Source organism: Balaenoptera ricei, chromosome 20, assembly GCF_028023285.1.
Source record: "Balaenoptera ricei isolate mBalRic1 chromosome 20, mBalRic1.hap2, whole genome shotgun sequence".
In the NCBI taxonomy this organism is placed as follows: Eukaryota; Metazoa; Chordata; class Mammalia; order Artiodactyla; family Balaenopteridae; genus Balaenoptera; species Balaenoptera ricei.
In genome coordinates this window covers 7,286,299-7,313,521 of record NC_082658.1, presented here as the reverse complement: position 1 = coordinate 7,313,521, position 27,223 = coordinate 7,286,299, and the positions used below count along the sequence as shown (strand labels likewise).

The 27,223-nt window shown below is 51.8% G+C and overlaps 2 protein-coding genes across 6 annotated transcripts in view; one reads left to right on the top strand and one right to left on the bottom strand.

Annotated features, from left to right (window-relative positions):
- The first annotated feature begins 73 nt into the window (after positions 1-73).
- On the top strand, positions 74-15,388 carry GGA3 (golgi associated, gamma adaptin ear containing, ARF binding protein 3). 2 transcript variants are annotated; one of them, XM_059908238.1, is made up of 17 exons: positions 74-163; positions 5,969-6,053; positions 6,183-6,258; positions 7,655-7,753; positions 8,454-8,577; positions 8,790-8,893; positions 9,027-9,107; positions 9,603-9,740; positions 10,319-10,400; positions 10,514-10,630; positions 10,937-11,176; positions 11,562-11,632; positions 11,893-12,188; positions 12,404-12,627; positions 12,946-13,115; positions 13,248-13,358; positions 13,598-15,388. In XM_059908238.1, exons 1-17 carry the CDS (start codon positions 124-126, stop codon positions 13,706-13,708), a joined length of 2,169 nt encoding a protein of 722 aa, XP_059764221.1. In that variant the 5' UTR covers positions 74-123; the 3' UTR covers positions 13,709-15,388. The 2 variants fall into 2 exon arrangements, with proteins under 2 accessions (XP_059764221.1, XP_059764222.1); XM_059908239.1 differs by lacking the exons at positions 13,248-13,358; positions 13,598-15,388 and having other exon boundaries at positions 13,011-13,109.
- Positions 15,389-15,787: 399 nt separating this feature from the next.
- The window catches only part of NUP85 (nucleoporin 85), a 29,032-nt gene continuing 17,596 nt past the window's right edge, over positions 15,788-27,223 (bottom strand). For all 4 annotated transcript variants that reach the window (XM_059908242.1, XM_059908240.1, XM_059908243.1 and 1 more), the window contains 8 exons: positions 19,750-19,833; positions 19,528-19,593; positions 19,187-19,338; positions 18,320-18,437; positions 18,115-18,215; positions 16,773-16,924; positions 16,339-16,440; positions 15,788-15,950 (listed from right to left, as the gene is read on the bottom strand). In XM_059908242.1, the coding sequence (XP_059764225.1) occupies positions 15,849-15,950; positions 16,339-16,440; positions 16,773-16,924; positions 18,115-18,215; positions 18,320-18,437; positions 19,187-19,338; positions 19,528-19,593; positions 19,750-19,833 (877 nt within the window). In that variant the 3' untranslated portion in view covers positions 15,788-15,848. The remainder of the gene's footprint in view (positions 15,951-16,338; positions 16,441-16,772; positions 16,925-18,114; positions 18,216-18,319; positions 18,438-19,186; positions 19,339-19,527; positions 19,594-19,749; positions 19,834-27,223) is intronic.

Below are 27,223 nucleotides of genomic sequence, written 5' to 3'. Positions count from 1 at the left end.
CTGGCGCGACCCTCGGTGGCGGCGCTTGGTAATCTCAGGCCCCTGTGCAGTCCCCGCCCCGGCCTGTCTCTTTCAGGTTCTCGCGAGGTTTGAGGCCGCTGGGCCGGTCCTGGCGGCTGCAATATGGCGGAGGCGGAAGGGGAGAGTCTGGAGTCCTGGCTGAGTGAGTAGTCGCGGCGGATTCTGTTTGCTTTGGAGCCGCGGAGCCGCACCGCCCCACCCGCACCTCTCTGCCCCGTCCCCGGGTCCCGCGGTGGCGCCGCCAGGCAGCCCGCGCCTGGCCTCGCCCGCGCCGCGAGCGTCCCGCGATCACGCCCCTTCCCCAGCAGGACGTCCCGGCCCCTGCTCCCTTTGCTGCGGCGCCTCCTCCCGCTCCCGCGAGCAGCGGCGTGAGCTCGGGTCCTGTCCCGGCCCCGCGGGCTCCGGGAAAGCGACAGCCAAGTGCTTCGGGCTGGCATGCATCGGCGCTTGGGGGAGACTGTGGGGCCGCGCGCGGCTGATTCCGGGACCCCTGCGCCTCCCTGACGAAGGGAAAAGCTTCGGATTTGGGCTGAAACTCCGGGAGCGGTGGGTGTCGCTGAGGATACACACATAGCTTCAGAATTGTGACCATGTATTCGAGAAGTGACCGCTTCGTGTAGGCTGAATGTTTGAAGTGAGAGTAATCCAAAGTGAGACAGAGAGAACAGAGCTCTGCCTTCCTCCTGCAGTGACCAAAGTGTGGTGAAAGCTATGTTGAGGGGTGGGGGCGGCCTCTCCCCTCCCCCACCACCGCACGTCTTCAAGAGTCGTTCGTTGGTAACCTCAGAGCAAAGCTGAGGGGCACAGCATGATGGTGTAGTTATAGCGGCCTATTGCTATGACTGCTAATTCATAGTGCTGTTAAGGAAATACGGGTTAACCTTAGCAGGTAGTATTTGGCTGCAGAGTTAATACGTTGATTTCACTATGGACTAGAGGAGACCCCTGGAGGCCTCTTTAAGTGAAGACAAATTGGACAGGGTGATAAGACGGGCAAGACGCCTAGATACTGCCTTGTGCAGTAGAGCCTGCAGGCTCTTGGAGGTGATGCCTGTTTCCTCCAATTGCCTGACTTTTCTTAACAAGAAACCCTGTTCAGGTGGTTGAACTTAAGTTACATTTGCAAAATCTGCAGTTGCAGGCAGGTCACAAAGCCTTCTGTATGTATGGAACTGTCCTCCAAGGAGCTCAGTGCTCCAAAGACATTCATTTAATTCATTTATCAAGTATCCCAGCAAAGTAGGTACCACTGTCACAATTTCACAAAAAGAGGGCACCCTGACTCTAATCAATTCACTTGCCCAGAGCCACCCAACTGGATATAAGCACACTGGAATTGGTTCCATTCATAGATATTAATGGGGACACTGGAGTAATTTAAATGACCTAAGCTGAGTTTAATAGGCTAGGTTTAGCGTTAGTTTGGAAGAGCAGACTGACCTGTTTCTGAGGGAGAGTGGAGATGGTGACGGGGGAGAGGGATGGTATCTGTAGAGACCAGAGCTGAGACTGGCCTTTGACCCTTTCCTGTTACCTAGAGTGACACTTGGGGCAGTGGTAAGATTCCTTCCGTTCTTACCCTGTGTCCACCTTCCTGGTTCTTACGACTTAATGGTGTGAACTGTACCAATTGAACGAACCAGTGCTTGGAGTTCAGCACCGTCTTAGTCCATGTCCTTGTCACTCCGTGGTTTGCTGGAATTTTTTTTTTTTTTAAGATTTATTTATTATTTATTTATTTTATTTTTGGCTGTGTCGGGTCTTAGTTGCGGCACGCGGGCTCTAGTTGAGGTGCGCGAGCTCAGTAGTTGTGGCACGTGGGCTTAGTTGCCCCGCGGCATGTGGGATCTTAGTTCCCTGACCAGCGATTTAAACTGCGTCCCCTGCATCGTAAGGCAGATTCTTTACCACTGGATCACCAGGGAAGTCCCAGTTTGCAGGAGTTATTACAGAAGCCTCTGCTGGGCCCACTGTCTCAGGCCTCTCCCCTCCCCCATCAGTCCATTCTGCATTCTGCTCCCAGAGAGCACTTCTGTTTAGTTAAGTCATTCTACTGCTGCCTCTTTGTGGCTTCCTGATATTCTTCCTTACTTTGGTCAGTTGTATGTTCTTGTCCCACCAACACACATTCCTCTCCTTATCTGAAAGCCCTGTTCCCCTTTGCTCCACTACATGCTGTAAAATGCACCGCAGAATCTCCTTCCCTGCAAACCACCTCTTGATTTCAGCCTTCTCCAAAGTCCTGCGTTACAGCAGTTGATCCGCGTCTAGTGACTACCTGCTATGTGAGGTGTGATGAAAATTAAGAAGTTCAAACAATCTTTGCCTTCAGTTTGATGAAAGTGATGCTGGAGTGGATACAGCATTTTTAAGTAAAAAGATAAAAGCAAGAGCCATAAATGCTAAAATGCAGACAGTTTCTTTGGGAAATTGGGAATAAGTGGAATGGAAGATGATTCTCCCAGTGGGGAGATGGCACTCGAGCTAGGCCCTAAGGAATGGGAAAATTGGCTAAGAAAACACCAGACAGTGATGTGGAGGGAGCAGACCACGTCTGGGGTACGCAGTAACAGCTGTTTGGCTGGTTCAAGCAGGGGGTTCCTGTGGGAGTGTGGTGGGAGAGAAAGCTGGGAAGTTAGAACCAAATTCCGGACCAGCTTGAATTCCAGCCCAAGAAGTTTACGTGTCTACAGTTAGGAGGTCCCCATTCCTACTGTACCTGGTAAAATTAGTGTTTTGTTGGTTCATGTTGGTGTTTTTACGAAGGATGGGTTGGAGCAGAAGTTCTGGAAGCAGGTGAGAAGTAAGGAGGTCGGGGAAGGAATAAGAAAAGAAGAAGTGAGAGTTTTTAAAAGACACTGAGGGGACTTCCCTGGCGGTCCAGTGGTTAGGACTCGGTACTCTCACTGCTGAGGGCCCGGGTTCGATCCCTGGTGGGGAACTATTGTAAGATCCCGCTAGCCGTGTGACATGCCCCCCCCCCTCAAAAAAATCGAGAAGTAAGGGATTATGACTGACTGATGAAAATGGGTGAGGAGAGGGAAGAAGGAGTGTTCAAACCTGGGTGCCTGGGGGTGGGGCAAAAGGAGCTTTTGAATGGTGGCACCATTTATAGAAACAGGGAAGTCAAGAAGTAGAAGTGGTGAGTTTGTTTTTAGACTCGTTTCTGCACCAAATTAGCACTTATAATTACACCCTGTCTTGTTTTTTGCTCTGGTTATTTCTCATGTGTTGCACCAGAAGAGCGTGACCTCCTCAAGGGTAGGATCCGAATCTTGTGCTTTCCCTGTAGTCCCTCCAGGGCTTACCACGCTGTGTACTTAGTCTTCTATGGCTGCTTAACGAAGACTTGGTGATTGACTGTCACCCTCGATTCAAGACCACAGCACTGAAGGCTGACTCTTGACTCCCCTTCCATCTGTGTCCTTGCCTCTGCTTATTTCTGCATCATTTGCTACATAGAACTTGTCATCACTGGACTATCTGAGCCGTGTTGGGAAGGTGTAGCCAATGCTGCTGTTTCCATCCCTACTTGACCAACGGTCCCACGACAGTCAAGGCTAGAGATGGAACTAAGTTGAAAATGAGAGCAGGAAATATAGAGGCAAAGACACAGACTAGAATAAGGCTTCCAACGGAGCCTCAAAAATAGAAACCTTGAATCAGAGTGGAGCCCAGAGGCAGTTCTAGAAGGCAGGACCTGAGAGGCGGCTCTGGTGTCACCTCCGTGCCAGGTGAAGGAGAATGTTGAGGGGGTGACAGTTGTGAGTCTGCTGGGGAGGCAGTGGGCAGATGGCGCGATTGAGTCGCCCAGAATCATCCCCAGAGGTTCTTCCAGTCCCCGTGGGTGACTGAGGTCTGCTGTCTGAGCTGGCTGGAGAGTTGGAGGATGTACTCAGAAGTGGGACCAACCATGGCTGAAACCAGGGTTTTTTGTGCTCATGTGTAAGCAGAGAGCTCCCTCCAGGTTTGCAGTAAAAAGATCTATCAAGGGAAAAGGGAGTGGGATTCTAGAGATGTTGAACATAAGTGAAAAGTAAGTGGAAGCGTTCTTGGGAGCAGAAATGCTACAGGAGTTATGGCAGCCCCGGGCAGAGTACATTGTTTGGTGAATGCCCATGTGTGGTGAGGGGCTGTCCACATTGTACACTGTATCTGTAAGATGCTTTTCTAGTTGCAAACAGTGGAAGCGAGTGGGCTTCTTTTTCTTATATCACGAGGCATGCGACTGTCCCCAAAATGATGATAGTGACAGGTGTAGGTGTGGCTCCTCAGACCATCTTTTTGTATCCTACAGCCTCTTGAGGTCATGAGAACTTTAAGCATCTCAAATGATAGGGATTAGTAACAAAGCCATGCCGATACCTGAGAAAATTTCAGACACCTGGTGGGAGAGACTCGGCTTTTCTGGAGGGTAACAGCTAGTAGGTCACTGTGGCAATAAATAGCCACTCTTGATGGAATTAATCTCCCTTCCCTTCAAGCATGACATTCTGAAGGGCCTGCTAATTCTCTTTTCAAGATTGAGGACTGACATCTGTTTTTTCCTCCAAATATGATCCTAAACCATCAGAATTTTCTTGCAACCAGAGCAGAAACGCTGCCACACACGCGCGGCGCTGGGCGCTGCAGGGGTTCCCTCTGCTGCCAGCTGGCGCCTGCTGATTCTTGTGGCTCCTACTGGAGGGGTAGGGGGTGGCTAGGAGTCCCTGTTAGATTTGGTCGTGGAGCTAGTGACTTCTAACGTTAGGGGGAAAGGAAGTTAAGAAAACAGTCACGAAAAATCAGAATTTAGGAACGTCTAACAACACCCCTTGTTGGTAAGGGCTTTTTCCAGGCTTTCACTCTGCTTTTGGCCCTTGTGGAAATCTGCAGGAGGAGCCTGGTACTTAAAAAAGGATACACGCCTTCAGTCTTCCTTTTGTCTTCTGAACCTGAAGCCCTAAATTTAGCAAACAGCTTGAGAGTGCTTTCTAGAAGAGGCTGACTCCAAGATCTGAATCAGAGATGGGAACACATCTAACCACCCTCTCAGCTGGGGCCATCCTCCATAAGCACAGGTTCTGGGGATAACAGAGAAGAGAGGACCCACACCAAGTATTAGGAGACTTGGCATTTAGCTCCTGGAATTTAAACCCTCAGTGACCCTCTGAGAACTCTTCAACGCTTGTCTTTGTCTTTGATCATGGAAGACCATTTAAACTTAAGGGTGGGGACTTCCCTGGTGGCGCAGTGGTTAAGAATCCGCCTGCCCATGCAGGGGACACGGGTTCGAGCCCTGGTCCGGGAAGATCCCACATGCCACGGAGCAGCTAAGCCCGTGTGCCACAACTACTGAAGCCCGCACACCTAGAGCCCGTGCTCCACAACAAGAGAAGCCACCGCAGTGAGAAGCCCACGCACTGCAACGAAGAGTAGCCCCCGCTCTCCGCAACTAGAGAAAGCCGCGTGCGGCAACAAAGACACAACGCAGCTAAAAATAAATAAATAAACAAACAAATAATAAACTTAAGGGTGCTGGGACTTCCGTCGTGGTCCAGTGGTCGGGGGAATTAAGATCCCACATGCTGCGCGGTGCAGCCAAAAAAAAAAAAAACAAAACAAAAACAACAAAACTTAAGGGTGCTGATTACTCAAGCTCAGATTCTGTTTCTGCAACCCCAGGGACAGATAGCACAATGATTGATGCTTAGAGGGGTTCAGTAAATGTTGTTAGCTTGCCTTAAAATGAGAGGCTTAGGATTTGTTTTCTCTTTCATTTGTGACTTTTAAAATATTGGACAGAAAGTGGTATTTGTATTTGACTTGCTTTCTGACTGAACTATTGAGTCTTTTCTACTAGAGAAGAAATTTCTTCACATCAGTGCCTAAAAAGTGTGAGAAACACCTTCCATACTGTCCTCCTTACTCTTTATAACAACCGTACTCTTCTTTGTTCTGTCCCAAGATAAAGCCACCAATCCTTCCAACCGCCAGGAGGACTGGGAATACATAATTGGCTTTTGTGATCAGATCAACAAAGAGCTTGAAGGGTGAGTCTCAAAGCTGTTAGGGGGCAGGTAAGAGGTAGTTGACTGGAAAAGTAAAAAACTGTGGCCAAGGAGGGCTAGCCAGATGGCCTCGGGTCAGTGTCCTGAAAGTGTGGTCTGCTTGTCTCCCAGGCCACAGATCGCCGTCCGACTGCTGGCCCATAAGATCCAGTCTCCGCAGGAATGGGAGGCAGTCCAGGCCCTGACGGTAGGTTCTTCGTGCTGCCGGTGGATCTTCATGAGCCCAGGCCTTTCCCCATGAGCCCGCTGGGATCTCTCAGGGGGTCAGGGCTCACACCCTAAGCCGGCTGAACATCCTCGATACAAACTAGACATACCTGGACCTTGCTCAGTCAGCTGTTCCACAAATGTGTGTGCCCCTGTGCCAGGCACTGAGCTTCACGGATGGCTGAAGTGTGGGCACAGGGTCTAGTGGGAAAAGCAGAGTGGCTGAGGGAGGGAACCAGGGGCAGGGGCCCTGGGCTGGGGGTGAGGCTCAGAGAAGGCTTCTTGAAGAGAGGCTGACAGAGCTGTCTTGCCAGGTAAGAGCTGGCCCAGTGTAATTCATCCTGTAGCTACAAATAATGCCGGTTACTAGTGAAGGCATCACACCAACAGGCAGATCCTAGCGTTTATTCAGACTAAGGGGGTTCAGGATGTGGAGCCGTGTGCGGCACTCGGGCGCCTCCCAGGCTCTCCCCTAAGCCGGGGGCCCAGGTTCTCTCCTGACTTCGTTCAGCTCCCGGAAAACCGGGAGAGGGGAACACGGTCGTGGAAAAGGCACTTAGCCCACGCACAGGGCTCTGCTGTGTCCTCCGGAGAGCGATGGCCTTAGAACAGTGGTTCTCGACTGGGGGCAGTTTTGTCCCCCAGGGTACACTGGGCAATGTCTGGAGACACTTTTGGTTGTCACAGGTCAGGAGGTGCTACTGGCATCTGGTGGGTGGAGGCCAGGGGTGCTGCTGAGCGCCCTCTAAGGCACAGGACAGGCTTCTACAGCAAGTGACCGTCCCAAAAGGTCAGCAGCGGTGCAGCTGAAAAACCCCGCTTTACGAAGACAGGAGCCAGGGAAGGGGGCAGCACTGGGGTGGTTTGCTCCTTGGAGGAAAACTTAAGGCAGTCCTATGGGCCCCAGAAGGAAAACAGATGGGGGCCGGGGGAGGGAAAATAGTGTGCCGTCTAAAATGAAGAAAACAGAATTTAACAGAATTCTCTCCCACCTTCCCAAAACGTTGATCAGCTTATGGAAAGAACCCTGGACGCTGAGAGAAACGTGTGCTCTCTGGGTCTCCGTCTCCTCACCTGTAAAACACAAGGGCAGAATCTGCAGGCAGGCACCTTCCAGGACGGACACTCGATCTGTCTTGGTATCTGGGTCTCAGGGTTTTTTACTTTAGTTCCTGTTGAGCTTCCCCAGGAGAGGTTTACAATTTGAGGGACCCTTTCGTCAGTAATCCTGTTGCCCTGATGTCCCCTGGGGCAGTGCACGCCTCTTTTCCTGGTTAGTTCCTTGCTTGGGTGAGTATTTATTCAGCGCTCCCTCTCTGTGGGGTCTGGCCGAGTGCCAGGTCCCAGCCTGAGCGCCTCGCCTTTGTGTGGTCCAGGTGCTGGAGGCCTGCATGAAGAACTGTGGGAGGAGATTTCATAACGAAGTGGGAAAGTTCCGGTTTTTGAATGAGTTGATCAAAGTCGTCTCTCCAAAGGTCAGTCAGTGGCAGTTTCCTCGTTTCTAGGAACTTCTTTTGTGCCCTGCCCCATCTTACTGGCTTTCACTGCACAGACCAGCATCTCCATGGATCTGAGATTCCCTGGGTCCTGTCCTCAGACAGCTAGGCTCTGACAGTAGCAGGATGTCCAGACAGGGCTCCCAGTCTAAACGTGACAGGTGATGTGGCAGCAGCTGTGCACATGTCAGGCGAGGGCCTGGGTAGCGTTGGACCCTGGGCTTCTAGTGACAGCAGTCACTTCTCCTCGCCTGTCTCACGTGGACACGAGCAGCTGGCCGCCCTCGTCACCCGGCTTCCATCGCACACTAGTGTTGCCTAAGCTCTGGGCACCCACTTACGGCAGAGGGAACAATTCTTCATAGCAAAGAGGTTCTCATTAACTCCTTTGAGAGAAAGTGCAGTTCTGTTTCTGGCAGATTGTGTGTGGAAACGCAGTGAGGAGCTCCCAGCCCGCTGCCTGACCACAGTCTGTACGCCGGATGGACACGGCCGTGTGCAGGCCGTCTCCTGCCCTCCCCCTCCCAGTGCTGTCTCACTCACACCTCACACCTGCGGGTTTGGAGGAAGCTTGAGGGCTGTAACCCACTAGCGACCACTTCATTGCCGTGAAGAGAGCCTTCCCTCTGTCTCTGCCTCTAGACCGCACTAAGTTTTCCCATTTCCTTTTGCTTCTTAGTACCTGGGGGACAGGGTGTCTGAGAAAGTGAAGACCAAGGTTATTGAGCTGCTTTATAGCTGGACGTTGGCCCTGCCGGAAGAATCAAAGATCAAGGATGCCTACCACATGTTGAAGAGACAGGGTATGAGCCTGCCTTCCCTCAGCCTCAAAGCAGCCCTGAAGGCTGGCCAAGGCCAGGAAGAATGAGGGGTGTCTGCCTGAGACAGCGGGAGGGGCTGGGCTGGGAGGGAATGAGGGGCCTGCAGGCCTGGTCCCAGGGAGCGCCCCCTTACTGCGTGAGGAAGGGCAGCAGCGCGGCCCAGCCTGCGCGAACGCTGCCCCGTCCCGTTTCAGGCATTGTGCAGTCTGACCCGCTCATCCCTATGGACAGGACCCTGATCCCCTCTCCGCCACCTCGTCCCAAAAACCCTGTTTTTGATGATGAGGAGAAGTCCAAGGTAAAGTGCATTCCAGCCTGCAGTGTCCTCACTTGAGGTGCGGGCCTGCTCAGTGCTGTGGGGAGCTCCGGTCCTGTGTTCTCCCAGGTGGGGAGCTGCCTGTCCCTTCACCTCTGATACCCTCCTCTTCCAGCTTTTAGCCAAGTTGTTGAAAAGCAAAAACCCAGACGACCTGCAGGAGGCCAACAAGCTCATCAAGTCCATGGTGAAGGAAGTGAGTGGGTCCCGAGCCTTGGGGTGGAGGATCCCGTGGCCACAGAGCAGAGGTCGCTTCCCCTGGTGCTGCGCCTGTTGTTCGCCCTGTCCCAGCCCTCGCCTGGGAGGAGGAGCATGGCAGCTTCTGGGGGAGAATGGGCTAGAGGAGCAAGAGTAGCTGGGGCCAAGTCTGGGGGCAGGGAGGGCTGTTGCTTTAAAAGAGAAACTGTAGATGGGGTCTGAGGCCAGTGGTTGCCAAGAATCATGCCTTGAGGGCAGAAATAGAGACACAGATGTTTTGAACAAACATATGGACACCAAGGGGGGAATGTGGCCGGGGGGGGGGGGGGGGATGAAAAAAAAAAAAAAGAATCGTGCATTGAAACGAGCTTCCGTGGGACTGGCCTCTGCTCTCACGTTCTCTGGGAAGGTGTGATCCTTGCCTGTCGGGATTCTGGGGAGGCAGTGGGATGGGTCCAGTTGAGCTCTTTCTCCTCGATCCTCTTTGATGCAGGATGAGGCGCGGATCCAGAAGGTGACCAAGCGTCTGCACACTTTAGAGGAGGTCAATAACAACGTAAAGCTGCTCAGTGAGATGCTGCTTCATTACAGCAAAGAGGATTCTTCAGAGGCAGATAAAGAGCTCATGAAGGTAGGCCCCGCTCTGGGAGGTCCAGGCTCCGGGAGAGGGAGCCAGCCTTGGCCGAGTCCCAGCCCTGAGACGCCGCTACACGCCTGGTGTTCCCTCACCTCTTAACCGGCACAGCAGCCAGGTAGAGGGGAGTGGCGCCCCATTTTGCACACGAGCCATGGCTGACTTGCGCAGGGTGCGTGCGCTCCACGTACCCCTACACCTGCGTGACTCTGCAGACCCGCTTCGGGGCCCGCCCCTGCTCCGCCTCGCTTCCTGCCTCGCGGACATCTGGGCAGAGGCCAGCCCGGAGCCCCTGATGCTCACCTCAGCCCTCAGTCACATAGATACTCTGAATTCTGAGGCATGTGCCAGCCTGGGAGGCAGGAAGGGACACACTGTCCTGGTGACTTCTCCGCCTGAGCAGGCGTCTTGGGTGGGACAGAGTGGTGGAGGCTGGTGGCAAGGTGTGTGCTCCGAGCCCAGCTCTGCCGGTAACTGACCGTGGTGCCAGGGGAGCTCGCGAGTGGGCGTGAACGCTGAGTTAGATGATCTCCAAGAACCCTGCCAGCTCGTTTTTCTGCCTGGGTCTCTTCTAGGAGCTGTTTGATCGGTGTGAGAGCAAGAGGCGGACGTTATTCAAACTAGCCAGCGAGACAGAGGACAACGACAGTAGTTTAGGTAAGTGAAGAGGGGGTGACAGAGATGAGCTGGGAACTGGGATGTGTGTGTGTGTGTGTGTGTGTGGTGGGGTGCCGTCATGGCCAGGAGTGAGAAGTCTCTCTCCGTTCTAGGGGACATCCTGCAGGCCAGTGACAACCTCTCCCGGGTCATCAACTCTTATAAAACAGTCATTGAAGGGCAGGTCATCAATGGTGAGGTGGTCACCTCAGCCATTCCTGACTCTGAAGGTAGAGTGTTCCGGTCCCCACTCCCGACCCCTCTGGACCAGCCCCGGTCCCCACCACCAGGCCGCGGTGCAGGTTGACCAGTGTGTCATCCCACAGGGCCCGAGGGGGTTCTGAGCCACTCCAAGCGGTCCCCCTGGGAGGTCTGCACAGGTCTCCCCTGCCTGCCTTCCCTGCTGGCTTTTCAGCCTTCCCCTGGCACAGGTGCTCTGGGATCAGGCCAGAGGCTGTGTCAGGGTTCCCCCTCCCCCTGTGCAGCCACTAGAGTGGCCCCTGATTATTCCTGTCCCCTTCCATTCGTCCGTCCAGGAAAGCACCGCTCCAGTAACCAGGGCACTCTCATTGACCTTGCCGAGTTGGACACGCCGAGCAGCTTGTCCCCAGTGCTGGCCCCCGCGCCCTGCCCTTCGGGCATCCCTGTCCTCCCTCCGCCCCCCCAGGCCTCGGGACCCGGGCGTAGCCACTCGTCCAGCCAGGCCGAGGCGCCCCCGGGACCCAGCAGCACAGGCCACACCCTCAGCCTGCTGGACGAGGAGCTGCTCTGCTTGGGTGCGTCCTGGGGCTGGAAAGGGCTTCCGGTGGGGCCGGTAGGGAAGCTGGGCGCGTGGGAGCGGGAGGAGGTCTGAGGGGCCGTGTGCTTAGCGAGGGTGGGGAAGGAGGCTTCGGCTGTAGGCAGAGAGCCAAGTGCGGTGTTCCTCGGGGGGGACACAGCAGACCCAATGTCTTGCTCTGCTCCCCTCTCCCCGGGAGGTGCCCCCTCAACGTAAGGACTGAAGAGGATCCGCTCCCCTCTGGAGGCTGCCTGGGGGACACCTCTCCACCCTGTCACCCACGGACGCCCCGCTGGTCACGTGACCCTACCTCGGGCGAGGTGGGGCTGGGACTGCCCGAGCCCAGAGCCTCTTCTCACCGCAGTCGTCTTCTCTGTTCTCAGGTCTCACTGACCCAGCCCCCTGTGCTCCTCCCAGAGAGTCAGCCGGAAACAGCCAGTGGCCCCTGTTCCAGGTAGGGGCACAGGTGACGTGACAGCAGGGCTCGACTGCCTTCCCTCCCTCCTGTCCTCCCGCTCCCCGACCAGGCCTCGGCCGCAGTTGTCTGCTCGCTTGACCCCTTAGGGCACCGCGCCGGCTACGGTGCTTTCCCTGCCCTGTCCTTGGAGGACAGGCTGCTCGTCCGGAAGGGCTGCAGTAGGGCCCCCGGTAAAGGGGTGGCGGGTGGAGAGCCCGGATCCCCCTCCGCCCACTCACGCTTTCCGTTCCCCACAGAAGGAACGCTCGAACCTGGACTTCTTCAGCCCCAAACCCGGGACTGGTGCCTGTAGCCTCTCAGATGGGCCTCTCCTGCAGCCCTCAGCAGCCCCCGCAGGCAACTCCCAGGCCCCCGTGGTCCCAGCCAGCGTTCCGGCCCCCCCGGCAGGCTCCTTCTCGTTTTCCACTGGCCTGGCCCCAGCTTTGGCCCCCAAGGCTGAGCCCGCGGCCCCCGGGCACCATGGTTCAGCTTTGGGCGACAGCACCCTGCGCCAGCTGGACGCCCTTGATCAGCTTCTAGAAGAGGCCAAAGCGTAATGAGTGGGAGAGAGGGGCTGGTGGGGAGGGCGGGCCCGGGCGTGGCAGAGCCAGAGGCAGCGCCGGAGGGGTCGTGGGTGTTCCCTCTAAGTCTGGAATCTGGAAGCTAGGGAGGGGAAGAAGTGGCTCTAGCCTGGGAGACCTCAGTGAGGGGCAGCCCAGCAGCTCTGCCTGGTCTCCGACATGCCCTGTCCTCCTTCCTGCCTCCCAGGACCTCAGGCCTGGTGAAACCCGTCTCCTCCGGCTTCTTCGCTGGCGCTGCCACCTCCCCTCTGCTCCCCACCAGCGCCTCAGCTAGACCTCTCCTCCCCTTCTCCACGGGGCCCGGCAGCCCTCTCTTCCAGCCACCTGCCTTCCAGCCCCAGGGCAGCCCCATGCAGGGGCCCGAGCTCTCCCTGACCAGTGTCCACGTCCCCCTGGAGTCTATCAAGCCTAGTAGGTGTTGGAGGCTTGGGGCGAGAGGGGAGGTGGGGCTCACAACTTGCAGCGTTGTGGGGGACGTGAGAGGGGTGGGAGGGTACAGGCTCTCCGGGCCGGCGTCCCCTAGAGCTGCATGTGGCCCACCTAACCGCTGTCTCGGCCTGTGCTTGTTCCCAGCATGCGCTCTCAGGAGGTCCTGCAGAAGTTCTTCCCCAGACTCCTGGGAGCCTCTGTCAGTCACAGGGTCGCCGTGCCCTCCCGCTTGGCTGCAGTGCTCTGCTGGCTGTCTTCAGCCTTCCTCTCCTTCCACACTCACGTGCCCCCTTCTTACAGGCAGCGCCCTTCCTGTGACAGCCTATGATAAAAATGGCTTCCGCATCCTCTTCCATTTTGCCAAGGAGTGTCCTCCAGGACGGCCTGACGTGCTGGTGGTGGTAGTGTCCATGCTGAACACGGCTCCCTTGCCTATCAAGAGCATCGTGCTGCAGGCTGCAGTGCCCAAGGTACCCCCGGCTTCCTGGAGCCTTTAGAGGAAGAATTCACCTGTACCTTGCACCCACTGCGTCCAATCTCAGTTCCATCTCAGGGGCACCTACAGTCTCTCTTCAAAGGAGCTTCTCTCTCTTTCTCTTTAGTCAATGAAAGTGAAGTTGCAGCCACCCTCTGGGACAGAACTCTCTCCGTTTAGCCCCATCCAGCCACCTGCAGCCATCACCCAGGTCATGCTGCTGGCCAATCCACTGAAGGTGAGCTAGACTGGGGATCTCAGCCTAAAGCCCTGGCTGCCCCAGGTTAGGGCTCGGGAATATCACCTCCCAACCTGGGGTGTTGTGATACCACAGCCATTAACCTGCGTCCCTTCTCTACCCTGGTTCAGTGGCTGAGTGAGGACAAGGTGGTAGGAGCAGGGCCTGTCCCGCAGCACAGAAAGGGCCCCAAGGGTATCACAGAAGAGAGCGTCTCACACGCTGCCCCTCTGCCGCAGGAGAAGGCGAGGCTTCGGTACAGGCTGACCTTCGCCTTGGGGGAGCAGCTGAGCACGGAGGTGGGTGAGGTGGACCAGTTCCCTCCTGTGGAGCAGTGGGGGAACCTATGACCCCAGAGGACACTGTCATCTGCACTTTGGAGCCCAGGCAGGCTGCCCTGAGACGGGAGGCTCTCCAGGTCCAGTCCTTCTCCACGTCCTGACTGCAGTGCTTAAGAGCCTTGACGTGGAACAGGGGGCCTGGGCATTGCTGCCAGGAGCCGAGCTGCTGCTGTGATGATCTCTCCTCCTTTGGCCCCCTAAAAGGACCTGTTTTTATCTACCTGTGTGACTTGAAGTGGCCACGTGCATCAGGGGTGGGGAGTGGCCCCAGACTCTGCACCCCTGCCCTGGGAACATGGATCCAGGGCTGGAGTAGGTTTTTCCCCTTGTGCTGGCGTCCTCTGATGCCACATAGGGGGAGGTCTCCAAAGACAGACTCAGGGCCCTCCCTCAAGGACCACGTCCTCACATCCCCAGAGGTCTCAGCTCCCCATTGCTACTCCGTGCTTCCCCTTGGCAGGCTCCTGCTCCCATCTCCAGGGAGGTGGGCAAAGCCCAATGGTCCTGAACGGCCCTGGGCCCAGAGTAAGGAGTTGGTGTGCTGCCAGATCTCCAACCCTGCCCTCCATGGGCAGCGTCATCCTGGAGTGGCCACTGGATGATGAGTTGTGTGCTTGTCCCTGGTGGTGGCAGGCTGTGTCCTATGGACATTGCAGTAGGACAAGGAACTCAAGCTATTTATTAGAAACAGTAGAACTTGGCCTCATGGCAGCCTAAACTGCAGATAGGAAGGAAAGAAGATGGAAGAGAAGCAGTGTTTCTCCTTCTCCAGAAGCAGGTCCTCAGCACTTTCTGGGAAAAGTGTGCCTCCTGCTACGGGAGCAGGCCATCCTACTCACTCACTACCTCTTGCTCCGCATGAGATAAACTGCTGTCCTGCCCTTCACGCCTCTGAAGGGGAGGACGACTCCCAGCGCCCTGTGTCCTCCTGCTTCGGCCTCCCCGCCTCCCACCAGATGGCCTGTGGTGTGGCACATGATCGGGAACAGGAGGCCTCAGGGTCAGACACGTTGCACTAGGTTTATGTCCATACCTGCTGCCCAGAAACCCTGTCCCCAGCCGCCCAGGGGCACTGTCAGCAAGATGTTGGGTCTGGAGGTGGTGAGATTAGGGGCCTTGCTTGAATCGAGTCACCAGACCCTATTGCTTCAACAGTGCTCATCCCAAGCTGCTCCACCCACTAGATGCGACTGGGCCAGGGGCTCTAGGCCTCAGAGGGCAACAGGAGAGAGAGAATCACCAGCTGGGGAATGAGCACACAGCTCACCTGAGCTCAGCTGGACAGGCTCAGACCCATCTCTGGGGAAAGGTGGCACAAACCATGTTCCCTGACCCCTCCCTGCTCCTTGCCAGGCTTCCTTACTCTATCAATATAGAGGTCATCTCCCCTTCCCTCCCACTGTTGGCAAGCAGGTTTCACTGCTTCACTAGGACAGTCAAAAGTGAATCAATTTCACTACTTAAGGAATAAATTGAAGAGCTTTCCAGAGACGGGCTGCTGAAGCCCTGGGAAGGTCTGTGGGACTACTATATGGAAATGTACCTTTATGATAAGCTTTAGACTTTAAAATTATTTATGAGTGTTACTCGTTACTATTGAGGTCACTGCTTCGTGACAAAAAACTGTACTGGATATATCAACTGCTGCCCTTGTTTTGCTGCATGTTAAATAAAACCATTTTCGCCCTATTTGGAATCCTTCCAATACAGACACCAATCACCCCAGCGCGGGGGAAGGTGCCACTTATGAATTCCAAATGTAGACAGGTGGATGTGCTGGCATCACCTGAGGTTGTTGCTGAAAGGTAAGGTTCCTAGACCGTTTTCTTTTTTAAAGAAGATAACCGGAAAGTTAACAGATGATTGTGAGGTGAAGCCAAATTTCAGAAGCACAAGTAAACCACTGAATGCTCTTATTCAAATTTCTACTTACAAGCAGGAGGGCACTGCATTCACCGTAACTTCTGGGGGTGGCTTTTTCTCTAAGAAGACAGCTACCTCAGGTTTACAGTGGTGGTAGATGAAAACTCCCTAGATGTAAGAACTGTTAAGTTCTATAAGAACTTGCCTTATATTTGCAAAAGAAAACATTTATTATTTTAAAAATGTATATACATTGCCTTACAAAGATAACATGTTGGAGCCGGCCTCAGGAACCTTCCAATGAGCCTTCTTTTATAATTGACCGAGCAAGATTTCGTGCAAGAGCAAGTCTCAGCATTTCCACCTTGGTGGTCTCTACATCATCATCCTAAAAGCAAAAAGCCTGCATGAGGCACAGCAGGAAGTTTACCTTCTTTATAGTTCCCAAGACTGTCTAATCCAAAGGTAGATAGACGGCATATAACATTCAGTAGTATCTTCCAGCAAGTTCTTAATATAAGAGATGGAGCTGCATGCAAAGGACCACTCTGACTGACTGACTGACAGGAAAGAAAAAACAGAGACGAGAACACTAGAATCACCCCATTTTCTCCTAAAAGAAGTTGGTGTGTCACAGTTACAGGTTAAGAGATATCTTAAGAGGCATGTGAGTTTGTAAGGGGCCAGCATCTCGGGGGTGGGGGGTACACCTGAGCTAGAAGGAGCCTTTTCTCGTCTCCACTGTGCTACCAACAAACTGGAAAAGCTCAGCTGACCTGGAGTTGCTGGGCATCAGGCTCTCCACGCACTGGTCTTTCTGAGGTCAAGTCCTCCAGACATCTCATCAGCTCGTATGTTTGCTCTGCTGAAAAAATCACCTAGGAGAGAGACGCTGCTTCGCTTAGCTGCTCCCCAGCCAAAGCCTGCAGTGGTTTGGGCATGGGCTCAAGCTGAGACAGCCTTCCTTGTATCTCACTTGGAGAAGTGTGCTTTCTGTATGCAGCCCTGGGAGGGTAGAGCAGCCCCCCATTCTCACTCCCAGCTCCTGTCAGGGTCCTGGGCTGAGCACTGTCAGTAGACAGATGCCACATTTCAAATTAAGTAGTTTTTCTTGTGTAGATACGGATTTCCAGAGTGGGCGCTATAGGGGAATATGCACGCATGCACACACACACGCACAGAAGAAAATCACTGTGGACTCAACCTGTACCTGTTTCTGTTCCAAAAGGGGCAAGGCATCTGTTAGTAGTGTCATCCAGAAAGACCGGGGGGCAATCTGGGACGTCATCAATGACAGGAGAAGAGAAGCAGCATCAACAAAACGCTTCTCCCCATATAACCGGTGGAACTCGCGGTACTTTCCTGTTGAGAACAGAGCACACTAAGTCACCTCTGACCCTAAACAAAAGAGACCCCAGACCAGCCTTTCCACAGAGCAAGGAAATTCTTCCAGAGTGGCCTCCAAGCTCACGGGCCAATAAGACCAAAAGGATTCAAAATACACGCTTAAAAGGGGTTCCAGAGAGCCAAACCTGGGAGAATATAAGCATCAATATAAACAGGAGTCATGAATTATAACAGATTGAATAAAATAACCCGTAAGGCCATTACTGATGTAAATGAAAGAATAAACGGGGACCAAGAGGAAGCCTGCCATACAGTGGAATGCCAACTATGAAACACAAGGACTGGCAGTCAGAAAATCACCAGTAGTTACTAAAACTAGTGGGTCGAAGTTTGATGAGAAACAAGACATTTAAAAAAAAAAAAAAAAGAAAGAAACAAGACATTTAAATAATCCCAAAGTATCCCTCCACAAATTGTTAAAGGGAAAATCTTTAACCAAGTGACCAAGGTGAACTCCACCAATAAGGGGACAACACTGAGGAGGACACATCACCTCAGTGGAATTCCTGCCCAAATATATAATCCGAGGCTGCTCATGGATAAACCCCAAGTGAGAACATTCTACAAGAGAGCTGAACTGACTCTTCAAAAATGTCAAGATTAAGGAAGCACCAAGAAAGGCAGAGGCACTAATGAGACATGAAAACTAAATTCATGAACCTAGACACAAATAAAGGACATTATTGGGACAACTGATGGAATCAGAATATGGATTAGATGAGAGTATTATATCAACGTTGAACCTCCTGATTTTCATAACTGTAGTTAAATAAGAGAATGTTCTTATTCTTAAGCAATGCATGCTCAGGTATTTATGGAGAAAGTCTCCATATAAATCTCCAACTTATTTTCCGACTGTTCCCCCAAAAACCTGACTGAGAGAATAAAACAAATGAGGCAAAGTATAAATAACTGGTGAATCTGGATAAAGTGTGTATGGGAGTTCCTTATTCTTTACACTACTTTCACAACTTCTAAGCCTGAAATTACCAGAAAATAAAACGTTACCAAACAATATCTTTTGCAGAGACTGGTACACAGGGTTCCATGTGTTTTAGACTGGAGAAGCCTAGAACAGTCCCTCCAATCTCCATAACCGTCCACCTGTGCCGAAGGTCCAGGGGACAGAGCACAGAGAGACTCACCCAGGAACGTCAGTCGATCGCTGAGCATCATGGCTGGCCCCAGGTTGTCAATGAGATCCAAATCAGAAAAGCAGCCTCGCTCACAGTAATCCCTGAGGAACCTACAAGGCCCGGCCCAGAGATCAGAGCAGCAGTCCCAGGCCCACCTCCTCAGCCTCCCAACTGCCCAGGCAGTACCCAGGAAGCACACACAGATTGAGCCCACCTGTCTGAGACCAGCGTGGCAAAGGCGGCATCTTTGGCTCGAATGCTCCAAGAGAGGGCAGAACCCAGGCGATTGTTGCGGACAGCTTTCATGGCCAAGATCTTACAAATGCTGCGAACTTTGCAGGGAAAACAGTAAAGACGAAACTTTCACCCTACAAATCACTCCATTCCTGAACCCTGCTGGGAAAGGAGCAGCTTCCCACCTCCTCTGAGCTTTACACGGCTTCTCTGTAGGCTGCAAATACAGTTTGGCCCGCAGAACTAGGAACTTTGAGGTTTATAAATTGTCTCCTGGCAGGACTGGCTTTGTGAGTGGGTTTCATTTCAGGGGTGGTAAAAATCTTTGTATTGCTCCCCACAGATCAGCGCCTCCATTATCTGTCCACATGCTGAAAATCCTACTATCCTTTGGGTCTCGAATGCTGTATGCTTTCAGAGACGGTCATAAACATGCAGTTACCTCTGGGAAGAACAACAACTTAGGTTTTTATCATTCGACAGTGAGGGAGAGGAGAAGGGGCCACCATCAGCATCGTTCCTTCCCGTGCTCTCCCCGGGCCACCTCCGGTCCTGCTTCCCCACCCAGCCAGCCTTAGCCAGCAACTGCAACCCACCTGGGACAAGTCACCTCGCACCTGCCCCAGCCTGACCTCTGGCAAACGTGTGAGAGAAGTGGGTCAGGACCTTTATAACCAGGCAATGGGCTCGACTGCTTCTAGGTCCCAACGGATCCCTAGCTCTCTGTCCCTCCGCAATGATTTTCCTGCGTTTTGGTTTACCTCCTGGCACCCAGTGCCCAGACGCTCTCCAGTCTGGCTCACATGGCATGAGCATAGAGGGTATGCTGGGAGGAGGGCCAACTCACCTTGCTCAGTCATCTGCCGCTGCTCGCAAACCCGCAGCACCTTGAGGGCTTTCTGCTCTGTGCTCAGAGGGATCCGCTCAATATGCAGCTCCAAGGAAACTCGGCCCAGCTCAGGGCAGTAGTCAAAGTAATCCACCCCCAGCTGCCACAGGCTGCACAGGTCCGAGGAGGACAGACGTGAGGGCCTGGGGCTTGGGAATTAGCACCCAAGGCGGCTCCTCCCCCAGACCTTGCAGCCTTCAGGGAACCAGACGGGAGAGAACACAGTCCAAGCTCCACTGGCAGCAGCTGCCTGCTGAAGAGCACCCCACTGCCACCCCACGCCCTTGGGGCCGTCCTACCTGTGATGAGCAAAGAGTCCTGAGGCATATTCCAGCAAGAGGAACTCTCTCATGTTGGATCCAAAGCTGGAATAAAACATAACACAGGACCAAGACGCTGGGCCTGCTCTATTCAGGGCCCCCTTCGGCAGCCCAACCTCCCTTCTAGGCACTCGGTTCAACCCACCCTCAAGAGCGTGGATGGCGGCAAGAAAAGGGTTGGCATGGCCAAGGCGTACTTACTAGAGGTTGTGCGACTGGAGGAGTTTGCAGTGATCCAGCAGGTCTGTCAGATGGGCCACAAACCACCAGTTGCTCAGGGCGATGCTACAGGTTCAGACACAAGGCAAGACGCAAAGTCAGGATGAGAGGGCATGGCCCACATGAGTGGAGTGTAAGCAGGAACCCCACGTGTCTTTTGCTTAAAAACGATGGCAGGGACAGAGGCAAGCTGGAATCTGTTTGGGAGCACAGAGTGAGAAGTTTCTGCCCACCAGGTGGGGACTAGTAACAGACACTGAGAAGGACATTCAACCCCCAAAGCAGCAGCCAATGATACTTTTCAATGGAGAATGTCACACAGAAAATGAAATAAAATCCAGGAACCCAATTAGATATAGAAATTGCGGACACAGAATAACATATAAGAAAAGGACTGGGCTTCCCTGGTGGCGCAGTGGTTGAGAGTCGGCCTGCCAATGCAGGGGACACGGGTTCGAGCCCTGGTCTGGGAGGATCCCACATGCCGCGGAGCAACTGGGCCCGTGGGCCACAATTGCTGAGCCTGCGCGTCTGGAGCCTGTGCTCCGCAACAGGAGGGGCCGCGATGGTGAGAGGCCCGCGCGCCGCTATGAGGAGTGGTCCCCACTTGCCGCAACTGGAGAACGCCCTCGCACAGAAACGAAGACTCAACACAGTCATAAATAAATAAATAAATAAATAAAAGAACGTGAATTTCTAAAAAAAAAAAGAAAAGGACTGAAAGGGACTTCCCTGGCGGTCCAGTGGTTAAGACTCCGCACTTCCAAAGCAGGGGGCACGGGTTCGATCCCTGGTCGGGGAACTAAGATCCCACATGCCATGCCATGCGGCCGGTGGGGGGGGGGGGAATAAAAAAATAGAAAAGGACCGAAAGATTGGTGGGTTTTGATTCTTAATGAAACATGGAATTCAAAAGAACATCTTCTTTTGCATTGGAATTTGCTGTTAATTTTTGTTTCATAGTTTTGATTAGTGTACTTTATGGACACAACTATATATAGGATGTCACTTTAAAAACCATCTTGTGTTATCTATTAATACTTTGTTATCTATTACTACTTTGTATAAAGAAATTATTTTTTGTTCGGTTACATGATTTGTAATTTGATTTTATTGGATATGTAATCTGACACATAATGAAAAGTCAGAAGTCCTTCCCCAAACCACATTTTAATCGAAACCTAGAATCATCTGTAGCCCTTGTTAGAAATGACATTTCCTAGGGCCCTCTAAAGGTCTGATTAAATTTTTTACATCATCAACTTCTGTAAACTCTCTAGCGTCATTTTGTGTAGAGTATACTATGCACTTACTGTCAGTGTGCATACATCATTTTGACTTATATTTTTCATTTGTTACTTGGTGTAGGCCTTCCTGTATCTGTATATAATGCTTGACTATTAAAATCTTGGGAGAGGGAAAAGAAACTTTAATGGTTTCTTTCTGTAAGGCAAGATCAACCCCAAGTAAAGTGGAGGGAGCAGACTAAGGCAACTACACTGTCCCAGGTGTAATCATTCACTAAGGTAAACAATTCTGCTTTCAGGATATAAAAAGAATGGGGATTGATTTACACTGAATTACTGGATAAATGTTTAAAGTTTTTGCCTTCATCTTAGGGATACGGATACTATGATACTTCATCTGCTCCAGAATTCCATCATTATGGAATATCATTTGGCCTCCCTAAATTTCTTTCATATATTAGATATATTCCAACTTTACTAACAGCTATGCATATGTATCTGACATTCAAAAAACTATGCCGATTTTCAAAAACGCTTTTATTTCTACTACCACCTTCGAACACTAAGCTCTGTAAGTTCATTACAGGCTATACAAAGCATCACGCTCCAATGCGTTTTTGTTGTTGCTGCTGGCTGCGCCTCTCCGCTTGAAGGATCTCAGTTCCCCGACCAGGGAGTGAACCCAGTGAAAGCCCAGAACCCTAACCACTAGGCCGACAGGGAACCCCCTTTGCTCAAATTCTTATAGGGTGCTTCCTTGGTCCAGGATTGCCTTTAACGATGACTTTCATAATTTTGTAATTCTGCTGCATTCCTTCTTGATTTTGTCCTTTTTAGACAAGAGTCCCAATAAATACGATATCTCTTTATGACAGCCCCCTAAACAAACCCTGACTCAATGGATGTTTTTTCTCTTAACTGTTCTAATTTCATCATAGGTCCTTTGTGTATCAAGTTTTTTTTTTACTTGGTTGCGCCAGGTCTTAGTTGCGGCATGCATGTAGGATCTAGGTCCCTGACCAGGAATCGAACCTGGGCCCCCGGCATTGGCAGCGTGGAGTCTTAACCACTGCGCCACCAGGGAAGTCCCAATAATTTAAAAGTTTAAAATACTGTTATTTCATTTACTAGAGAGCGATTTAACAAAGTGTGACAACTGGAACTCCAGGCTGCCCTTTCAGCCAGTCACTTACCTCTCTGTATCCCTTTCATCTATAAAATGGAAGTAATTTTACCTCTTGCCTACCTGGACTGTTTTAAGAAAAAAGTGGTAAAATAGATATAAACTGCTTTAAAAAGAGTATTTTTGAACAGTACTCTATATAAATAAAAAAACAGTAAACCTGAGCTTGAAGTTAACACATAACTTGTCCTCTACTTAAACTGCTTACCAACAACTACGGACATGCTGAAAAGCATAGCTGTGTCCATAGGAAAGCACTGCAAATTGGTTCAAATCCAGTCCTGCTACTCAATGACTGACCACTTCATTTCTTTTAACTTCGGCTTCATTGTCAAAGGGAAGGAATTATAATGGTCAATACAGTGCTTTGAGATTCTGAAGCTATCTTCAGAGTTATGACAAATTCAAATATAATAGATGAAATCAGAAATGACCAGTCCTAAGAATAAAATATCATATAAGGTGAGAAAGTGTATACTGAGAAGATGTAAAAACAAGCTGCCTCCTCACATATAAAATCACGCACATCCCCCACCCCTCCCAGAATAAGTTCTCTATAGAAAATTAGTCATGAGGGTTGTCTGAACAGAGGGCTGAAGGATGAGAAGGAACCTGCCAGAGGAAGACAAGGGAAAGGAGCATTCCTGAAATAGAGGAAACAGCCAGTGTGAAGGCTCAGCAGTGGCAAGTAAGCTTGTCTTGTTCCCACTTCAAAATGAAGCCCGTGTGACTCAAACTTCAAGACAGGTGGAGGCCAGCTCACTTAGGGCCTTGTGATGAGAAACCACAGGGACAGTGAACAGGAGAATGGCATGGTTTAAGTTTTAAAAGATCACTTAGGCTCTTCTGTGATAATGGACAGTACAGAGATAGGTGATGGTGGGAAGCCAGTAAGGGGCCACCTGTTAACGGTTCAGGGAAGGGCTTCCCCGGTGGCACAGTGGTTAGGAATCCACCTGCCAAGGCAGGGTACACAGGTTCAACCCCTGGCCCCGGAAGATCCCACATGCCGCATAACAACTAGGCCCGTGCGCCGCAACTAGTGAGCCTGCGCTCTGGAGCCCGCGAGCCACAGCTACTGTGCCCACGTGCCACAACTACTGAAGCCCGTGCTCCACGACGAGAGAAGCCACTGCACCACAACCAAGAGTAGCCCCCGCTCGCCACATCTAGAGGAAGCCCGCGCACAGCAACGAAGACCCAACGCAGCCAAAAATAAATAAATAAATTTATTTTTTAAAAAAAACAGTTTAGGGTAACAGTGATGGGGCTGGGCCATGCCAGTGGCTGGGGAGGGAGCGAGAAGTAGCTGGTTGTGAGATATGTTGTTTGGTTTTTTTTTTTATAAATTTATTTACTTACTTATTTATTTATTTATTTATTTTTGGCTGCGTTGGGTGTTCGTTGCTGCGTGTGGGCTTTCTCTAGTTGCCGCGAGCAGGGGCTACTCTTTGTTGTGGTGCCAGCTTCTCACTGCAGTGGCTTCTCTTGTCACGGAGCACGGACTCTAGGTGCGGGGGCTTCAGTAGTTGTGGCACGTGGGCTCGGTAGTTGTGGCTCACAGGCTCTAGAGCGCAGGCCCAGCAGTTGTGGCGCACGGGCTTAGTTGCTCTGCGGTACGTGGGATCTTTCCAGACCAGGGCTTGAACCGCAAGTCCCCTGCATTGGCAGGCGGATTCTTAACCACTGTGCCACCAGAGGAGCCCCAAGATATGTTTTCAAGTTGAGCTAACAGGACTTACCAATAGACTGGTTAGTGCTTAAGAACTCAGTAAACAGTATGGACTTTGGTGAAGGACTTTGGGTCCAAATACCCACAGAGCCCCTTGTTAGCTAGCTGGCAGGGTGACTTTATTAGGCCTCACATTCCTTGTTTGTAAGATAGGCATGAAATAATAGCACCTAAGGTTTGTTGCATGATAAAATGAAATACTCTATAAAAGCTAATAAATGTGAACTATTATTATCACCATCCCTGTAATTATTACCACTTTGTACACAGGTGACTGTACTGGCCTTAGGACTGGTCTCCCAGTCACCAGCCTTGCTGTCCTCACGCTCATCAGACTGCTCTTTCTCAAATACAAATTTCATGGCACTGTCCTGCTGAAAATCCTCAGTGGCTCCCCATTTTCATAAAGTCAAAACTATGGGGAATAGTTTATTTGGTCCTTGATAATCCGATTTCTTTCCTACCTCTGTCACCAATTCAAGCCACCTCTCATTTAGTCTTTTGGTTCTATAGAGATGTTTGCAGTTCCTTAAGCAGGTAACAGACCATATTTCTTCCCTGCCTGTGCCTTCTCCCATGCTTTCTCTCTGCCTAAAATGACCTTTTCTAGTGTTCTTCGCTAAACTTTTCAGGAATCAACCTAAGTGTAGCCTCCTTAAGGAGCTTTTCCTGACTTCCAATCTGATATAGGGTCCTCTTTTAAGGGATCCCACAACATCTGGTCTAGACTGTAAACTCCATACAAGAAAAACTGCTGTAATCTCAAAGCTTGGTACAGTGTGAGGCACATAACAGATGTCTGATAAATGCGGAACGACTTGCACTTAAAAAGAAAGAGGTGGGGGAGTAGGCTGGGTGAGGGGGAAACAATATCTCAGCCTCCCAAAACAGCTGCTGTTACCTAGACTTCTAGCTGATGGTTACAGCAATACAGCCAGCAAGGGGGCCGTGGAAGACCCCGGAGCTAAGGCAGCCACGACACACGCCAGTCTGCACAGCCCTCGGGTGTCTTCCCAGAGGGCACACCAGCCTCAGGGCTGCAGGGCAGCGACCACTGAGGCCAAGAACTAATGAAAAGGCTTGAGTGACCGAGACTGGAAGAAGTGCTAAATGAAAACGGACACTAGGGTCTTGTGCAAGTCTGAACAACACAGGTTTTGGATGTTCACACACATATAAAATGGAGAATTCCGAATGCAGGCTCTAAATGGAACAAGTGAACAAGCCCACTGTTCAAAGATGTCCAGGGAAGACTTAATTAGCTGCGCTGGGGTGGCCTCTGCTGGAAAAGGGAGAACTCTGGGGCCGGGAAGACCCGCGAAGGCCTATGGTGAAGGCCCTACCCTGGGTTAACAACTGTAACCCTCCAATGGACTGTGTGCCCTGCACTGGGGCTGCTGTCACCCCCTCATGCCAACCCCATGTCCTGCTTTTCTGGTGGCTCTGCAGCAACCACTGCCTCTGACCAGCCAAGATCTGGTGGCTGTGGACCTTCTTCTGTGAATAGAGCAGGAGGGTCTGTACACACCGATCTACCCTGAAGCCAAGGTAACGGGCTGGGCCAAAGGTCTGACAAGAAGATTCTAGATTAGGCAAACATTAAACTGGACCTCTTCTTAGTTTTTTTTTTTTTTTTTTTTTAAATTAATTAATTAATTTATTTATTTATGGCTGTGTTGGGTCTTCGTTTCTGTGCGAGGGCTTTCTCTTGCGGCAAGTGGGGGCCACTCTTCATCGCGGTGCGCGGGCCTCTCACTATCGCGGCCTCTCTTACTGCAGAGCACAGGCTCCAGACACGCAGGCTCAGTAATTGTGGCTCACGGGCCTAGTCGCTCCGCGGCATGTGGGATCTTCCCAGACCAGGGCTCGAACCCGTGTCCCCTGCATTGGGAGGCAGATTTTCAACCACTGCGCCACCAGGGAAGCCCCTCTTCTTAGTTTTTGAAGGCAGACCTATCTCCTTTTAGTTCGATACTTCTGGAGGACTTTAAGAGCGCCAGGAAGATGCCACCTTGCCCAGCTCCCTGTGGAGTGCGTAGCAGCTCCTGTTTTCCTTTTGCTAGACAGCAAGAAGTAGCGGCTGCACGCCAGAGGGGAAGAGACGAGCCCTTCAGCTGTGGGGATAACAGGCAAACACGTGGCCCTTCAGCTGCAGGGATAACAGGCAAACACGTGGCCCTTCAGCAGGGGCTGATCAACGGTGGCCTCCAAGGGCCTCTATGCTCTGCTTCTGGATCCCTCTCTGCCCCTTAGGGCCTGGCATAGTTGACATGGGGGTAATCAGGTGCCCCTATAGAAAGCTCCCTTCTAGCGCCTTGAGTAAGGATTCCCCTCATTCCCCTTTCACAGGGTAGTCATGAATCCAGCTGACATCACACCCAAAGCAGCAAGGCTCTCCTATACCACCAGCCCACTGGCCCAACCCCAGACAGACACACCCCTCTTCCCTGGGAACCGAGCTTGGGCCTGACTGGTACAACACTGGAGAAAGCAGGTGTTCACGAGACCCCAGATCCAATCCTTCCCCATCCAGGAGGGCGTTGTGTCTAAAACTGTGCTACTCTCTCTGAAGGTACTTCAGCCCTTCTTCCAATTCGTGGATGAGGTCCCGGGACTTGCTTTTCAGTGCCTCTTTCAGAATAGGGTAGGAAGTAGCTTCCTGATCAGAAAAACCCAAACTCCTAGATTCACAGCTAACAGAACTACCTCAGATCCTTTCCTGCTTGCCGGAGCAAGAGACACCCAGACTGAGGGGCTGCAAGCCTTACCCTTCCTCAACTGGCATCAGAGTGATGCTGTTTTCTGTGGTGTTCATAAAAGCCACTCCTCTTTGTTGGCATGTCCTTATCTTTTCCTTCTACTGCCACTGAAAAGAACAAGGTGCTTTCCCTTTTTATTGTCCTTCCTCCTTGCTCTGTTCAAATCTGTTTTGATCTTAAAAATCCACATGTGGCTTATGAAGGAAGCCCTGGAAGAAATAACCCACTGCTGTTTAGACAACATATTCAGGAATGCCTGTTACCTCGAATTATAGGCAGAGTCCCTGACGAAGCCAAATAACGATGTGCGAGCGCCTCTGGAAGTTATTCTCACTAACCCTCCATGCAGATGCCACGCTGGCCCCCAGCCACCATCAGCTGAATTCTGTAAGTCATCTTCCAGCTCCACTAAAGTCCCTATTTTACAGGTTTGTGCAAAGAATACTGACACAAAACCCCTTTTCCTTTCTCCAAATCTAACACCATTTTCTTGAAGCCCTGGCTTGCTTTCAGCCAAACAGGAAGAGTAAGGTAG

Bases quoted from the DNA above. Each gene is read 5' to 3' on its own strand.
- GGA3 (XM_059908238.1), top strand. From the start codon at position 124: ATGGCGGAGGCGGAAGGGGAGAGTCTGGAGTCCTGGCTGA. The intron at 6,054-6,182 runs GTGAGTCTCAAA...CTTGTCTCCCAG, and splicing joins ATCAACAAAGAGCTTGAAGG to GCCACAGATCGCCGTCCGAC. The intron at 9,108-9,602 runs GTGAGTGGGTCC...TCTTTGATGCAG, and splicing joins TCAAGTCCATGGTGAAGGAA to GATGAGGCGCGGATCCAGAA.